This window comes from Eufriesea mexicana, unplaced genomic scaffold (assembly GCF_001483705.2).
Source record: "Eufriesea mexicana isolate 0111107269 unplaced genomic scaffold, ASM148370v2 scaffold13881, whole genome shotgun sequence".
NCBI classification, from domain to species: Eukaryota; Metazoa; Arthropoda; class Insecta; order Hymenoptera; family Apidae; genus Eufriesea; species Eufriesea mexicana.
The window spans coordinates 291,570-297,835 of record NW_016921376.1 but is presented as its reverse complement, the minus strand read 5'-3'; the positions used below and the strand labels follow the sequence as shown (position 1 = coordinate 297,835).

Here is a 6,266-nt window from a genome sequence, read left to right as displayed (position 1 = left end):
TCCCTTCTACTACCGATATACATTACCTTCAACTTCTTTACCATATAATTCCTTACTCTTCCCGTTACTTTTATTTATACTTTTCTCCTTTCTTTTCTTCATATACCCAAGCTTCTTCATTCTCCAACTTCACACATTCCCAATCATTCTTCCCATTCCCCACTCAAATTCATATTTATTCCTGTCAGGAGTACAACCTACCTTTTAATCTCCCTCTATTCTTTCTACTTACTTCTTATAACAAACCATCGCTCCAATTCCATTCTTTACTTTTCCTCTCCCTAAGCCATCTCAATCTTCTCAATCTTCTCAATCTTTATTCCACCATCAAACATATATATCCTCGAAATCGCTATTTCTACGATTTATTTTACGTGGTAGGAACACAGATATGTATTAATACGGACGTTAGGTGTAACTTTATTGTATGTTACAAAAATCTAAAGCAAACCAACATATATTCGTGAAACGAATTTACATGAACTCGTCATATTTCAATTTTACTCGCAATATTTCCATAACCAAGTTATCGAGTGTGAAAATACGTATTGGTAATTTTCAAGTATACAACGTACAATTTTACGTGGTTTAGATGCAAAGGTTAATCCTCCACGAAACAGATGATACATTCTTTTGCTCCCTTTATGTTGCTTTATGCCTTTCATTTGCTTCTCTAACATCCATCAAACTTTTCGCTTTATCTTCTCTCTTATTCCTCCAATAAATCGCAAATTAATCAAAAAGCAATCTTTCCTCAAGGTTAATATAAATTCAAACCATATTATGTGTTTGCTAAATAACACCTTTATTTTATATCCGATAACGGTGTTTAAAGGAAATGAAAGTAGACGACTTATCTTGAATAGAAATGCAGTCTAAATCGTTAATTATATCTAAATCTTGAAATCTAACCATCTCGTATAAGCTTTTCATCTTTCGACATTTACAAATATCACAAACGAACGAGAGTACCTAACGAGTAATAATTATAGTAGAAAAGAATCAATGTTTGCCTCGCATTCCAGTCAGTTCTTTCCTTTCGTCAACGAGGTCCGTAATGTATGGAGAACTCATCGTTATATGATAATTCAATTATCTATCTCGTGTCACAGAATGCATGTAAATATTCTTTTACTTACACGTATCTTTCCCAACCGTCTCAACTTTGCTCTGTAAACGAATAAACATACGTAATTTAATATTCTTCCTATTATAGTTCCATAATTTCGTCCCAAATTAATGTTCCACGAAATTAATGTAAGTTTATTTATCGCTAACTTCCGAGCAACCATCGTTAAATAATAATACTCGCTAACTATTATGTACCACTTATTTGTAAACCTCTATCATGATTCCTGTATGTTGGAACGAATATCCTTAAGAAGCGTTAAAATTAATATCCTTCCAGTGCAGATATAGTTTGCCTAATGTAAAAGAAGAAATCAATATTTTATCCAGGCTGATTGAATATTATAAATTCAGGAACAAATTGCTATTGCGAAAAGAAATGGGAAAAAGAAAGGAAAAGAAAAGGAAAAGAAAGGAGAAGAAAGAAAATGAAAATGGCAGAGCATCCGAGTAATGGTAATGGTAACAGTAACGGATTTTGAAATAAGCGTGATGAAACATTCAACGTTTTCGAAGCAATTAGAATTTCTTTTCCTTTCTTTCTCTTCTCTCTGTTTTTATTCTTCCCGCGTATGTTAGAGCAAAGTGGAGTAAAAAAGAGTGGGGAGAAACGAAATAATGCCGTGTTGAATGAAATCGAATCAAGCCGAGTTGAGTTGCATCCCGTTGCGGTATTTAATGAACCTTGACGATGCCTCCGGTACCATAAGCACCCGTCAGCAAAGCTTGCGTACCATAAAGAGAACCTGGTCTTAGTCCAAGACCGACGCCAAGTCCTACCAGTCCCGTGTTCGCGGTGACTACGTTTGTAGCAGCTACCGTTGGCCCTGCTAACAACTGTTGTCTCAATAGGGGAGAGCCTAACAGGGCCGCCTACGGAATAGACATGACACGTTAATTTTATCGGAATCACTTGTTCCTAATATACGTAATATTTGTAATATACTCGATGTAAAAAAGAATATTACACAGTGCAGATGAAATGCGGACGAGGTAAATGTAAGATTAAGCATTACGAGTGACGAACCTGTGGACGAACGGCTACAGCGGGTGAGGCTGCAGCGATTACCGATGTTGGTCGTGCAAGCACAGGAGATGCGACAACGGGTCGCACGGCTGCCGGTCCCGCAGCGACCGCAGTCTTGACCGTGATGCTAGGGTCTTTCTGAACGACAGCGTTGAAACCGTTGATAGGATCGGCAGCATACGAGACCACTCGACGCGAACCATCTGGCTCTATCAAACTATAACTACCTTGAACAACGTCGCCGTTACGAGTTTCTTCCTGCGCTTTGTTGTCACCTTTAAATTTAGAGAATTAGGTTAGAATTATATTAATAAACCTCGTAATCAAGTGTCTTTTAAAATCTCCTTCCATATTCAGTTTACTCGCAACGAATTTCGGAAGGGTATAGGAGCAATTTTCTTTTTGTCTATTTTCTTATTGTTATTTCTTTCTTTCTTTTCTTTCCTTTTTCTTTCCTTTTCCTTCGATAATTATACCTATCGTTATACATGAATATTTCGGAAGAATAGTTCGATAAATTGAATAAGAAGAAAATGACGTACCCGTAAGACCATCGGCCACGCTGTAACTAAAACTGTATTGAGGATTCGGATCGTAATTTTCCGTTCTGACTACAGCAGCCGCAGCTGGTGGAAGTGCTGCTGCTACCGCGGTCCCAGCGGGGGCGATTAGTCCTGCGCTCTGTCCTATTATTCCTGCACGGCCTACAGTTAGAATAGCAGCCAAGTATCCAATAATCTGTATAGATTACAAAGAAGAAATTAATCAAACAGTGTATTTCTTTACATGGACATGTTCGTATTCCCTTGAAAAATAACGTTGCCCGTTTTTCGCTGCACTTTTACTTAAAACGCCTTCAAACTATACACACACACACACACACACACACACACGCACGCACGCACGCACGCACATATATGTACGCGCATGCACATGCATACGTGTGTCGATGAGACTTATTTAAAGAAAAATATCAGATTTATCGATCAAATTTATTGAAAAAGTAATACAAAGATAAGACAGAAATAAACAATTACTTTAAAATCCATGATGGCGGAAGAGGCAATGATGTTCCAATATCTGTGTAACAACTGCGTGCCGCTGCTTTTCGCCAGCGAGGATTTTATACCTATTGGCATCGGTTGACCCCGCCCTCGGCTTTTCTTCGATAGTACCTCTACCCCACTGCGCCAAACTTACGTTCGCATAAATATACATATGTCATATCGATTGTGGGGACTTTGGTGAATGTAATGGATCTCGTTAACTTTATCCGAAACAAAATCATTCCTGACGTCCGAATTTTCTTCATATTTTCTTCATAATATCTTCATAATTTCTTAATAATATCTTAATGAAACTGTTAACAAATATTTACCAATTCATCCAATATTTCTCCTTTTACATTTCATCCATATTCCATTGTATTGTCGCATTTCATCGGCGCATTTCATCGTCGCATTGCATCGTCGCATTGCATTGTCGCATTGCATGTTGAAACTTGTACAAATTAGCCTAACAAACTAACATTTGCAATAACGTTCGCAGTAACAAACGTTTCTATCGTTATTGTCTGTAATAAAGTTAGTAATTCTAATAGTGCGCGTCTGAATAAGCATATATATGTATGATAACGTGTAGAGAATTGGAGGATATACCATATGAGAAAATGACATTCTTCTTGAGGAAAAAGATATTGACCTTCCACTACGTCTAATCGGGATTTATATTTTGCCAACTAAAATATCGCTAAAGTCCATACATATTATTAGGTCAACGGTGAATAACTCGTAACGCATTTAAATCGGTGCAATAACTTATGATTGAAAGATTTTATCGCAATGTCGTGATATTCGATATTAATCGAAGTGATATTGCGAAGAATTCGTTAAAAATCGGTGATGAATATAACCTGTGATAAAATATCGGATTATATCGTCCTAATTACGGTAAGACGGCAACTAGATTGCTAAGAAAGAAATATAATACTTTTGATATATGTGCGTATGTACTTTGTAAGCGCAAGATCACGGGTTAGCTGATAGGTACTAATGTAAGCCAATAATTGGTATCGTTGCGACATTGAGCTACGAAATCTTGGAGTCGTGGCAAGCGGTAATCGCAGTGGAGATGGATCACATTGACGGTGTACTGTTCGCGCGTTTCGTTCATGTGGGTCAGGTAATCCTAGGAGTGCTTCAAGGAGTCGCGTGACATCGAGCTCTCAATTTGCGTAACTGTATCGCATCTATCTCGATCTGATCTAATACATACAGGTGAACAGCCTGACGCTAGTTTGATACACGTTGCGACTCTCTATACATACTGTATAGAGAGTGTACATACGTACAGCCGTTACATATGGGATTGAACGATTGCAAGTAACGCGTTCCTTCGATTACCGACAGCTGTGTTCAAGAGCAATAAACTGCTGCTTGGTTATACAGGAGTAGGGGTCTTGTTTTGCGCGTATAAAAGAACACCAGCTACCTTGGACTATGCACATCATATGTGATACCATATACGAGAGTACTTGTCTCTCAACTTTTACACGTATCTATCTCTATCAAATCTATATCTGTCAAAATTAGTAAAATTATCATCTAGTATAAAAAGAATTTTATATATTTAACATAGGATACAATATCGTATACGTTGCGTTCATGCGACAATTCGCACATCGCAATTTGAACAAATTAAAAATACTATGCCAACATGTTCACTTTTTCTTTCTTCACAGATCAAATTTTTTAAACAAAATGGATCGCTATGTATAGCAATGAGACTTATCGTGCCCTGCGCGGTTTCGATGCTCCTATATACGTGTATATGTGATGCATCTATATGCGATAAACGGACATATATATGAATTAATATTACCAATATTACGAATGTAAGAAAGAAAGAAAGAAAGAAAGAAAGAAAGAAAGAAAGAAGGAAGGAAGGAAGGAAATAAAGAAAGCAGAAAGTCTAGAAAGCAAAGTTTCGCTAATCGTGATAGAATTGTAATAGAAAAAAGAATTTGTAAATCGTTTTTTCGTTGATTCGAAAGATGCGTGATTACGGATCAACGGCCATTCCGATTTATCCATTGTTTCCGACCAATGTTTTAACCAATCGATTGATCACGTTTTAATCTACGATTCCATTTCCCAAATAAATAGCTGCATGCAAAAATCCTCGATATCGTCCGTGGTGGTAAAATGGCTAATAACATTAGAATCGGTTGGATCATACGCAAAAATTTTAAAATCCATAAATCGGTGAGAGCAGCAGCAAGAGCGCTAGTGATCCATGGCGCGTCCATTAAGAGGTACAGTCTGAGAAAAAGAAAGTATCGTTTCTTGGCCGTGTTGATTTTTAAAGTACTACTATTCGCCGTTGCAAGCGTCGTCGACCTTTGTATCACGATCATTTTGTATGACGTATAGCAAAAAAGAATGCTGTTGGCGAGACACGTTAGGGCTGGAAACGTTGTTACATAAAGAATAACAGCCAAGTTTGCACCGTCCTTAAATCTTTTGAAATTCGGTCTGACGGGAGATGATTTTGGAAATAACGGCGACAATTCTGCAATGCCAGCTAAGGCTGTTGGTAGCAACGAACCTGCCCAAATCCAAGTAGCATAGGTTACAAATTTTCTTCTTTCTTCTTGTTGATTCGTATCGGTCGGTAATGTCCAACGAAATCGCGTGATCACCAGTGTCATGTCAATGCAAATAACGAAGAGCCAAAAGGTCGAAGATATAGTGAGAAACATGATTACCAAGCCCAGAATCACGTAAATGTTAGAATTAATGGACACGTGACACAAAACGCAGGTACCGAACGCAATTAATATTCCGTTCAAGATTATTTGCGTAGCGTTATAACATATCACGGCTCTGTTGTAAGCTCGCGTACCCACGCCTGGAACAGCGAAATAAATAAGTACAACTATTAGATATGGAATAATGTAAATAATATTGGCAAATATCACTATATTGGCACCCCAAAAATTCAACGAAGTGAACACGCTGTCACAATACGTTATTCTACTATTTTCGCGCGAATTAAAAATCTTGGTAGAATTAACATTGGTCACATGGTCGCTCTCGTTATTCTTCCACTC

At 37.6% G+C, this 6,266-nt stretch overlaps 1 protein-coding gene across 2 annotated transcripts in view; it reads right to left on the bottom strand.

The window, feature by feature from the left end:
- Positions 1-1,699: 1,699 nt before the first annotated feature.
- CPR5 (cuticular protein 5) overlaps positions 1,700-6,266 on the bottom strand; it is a 5,798-nt gene continuing 1,231 nt past the window's right edge. Inside the window, exons 1-4 of one of the 2 annotated variants that reach the window (XM_017908915.1) lie at positions 3,193-4,562; positions 2,698-2,893; positions 2,156-2,430; positions 1,700-2,001 (exon numbers count right to left, since the gene is read on the bottom strand). In XM_017908915.1, coding sequence (XP_017764404.1) covers positions 1,804-2,001; positions 2,156-2,430; positions 2,698-2,893; positions 3,193-3,294 — 771 coding nt within the window. In that variant the 5' untranslated portion in view covers positions 3,295-4,562 and the 3' untranslated portion in view covers positions 1,700-1,803. Of the gene's footprint in view, positions 2,002-2,155; positions 2,431-2,697; positions 2,894-3,192; positions 4,563-6,266 lie in introns of those variants that run through there. The other variant, XM_017908916.1, reaches the window with a different exon arrangement.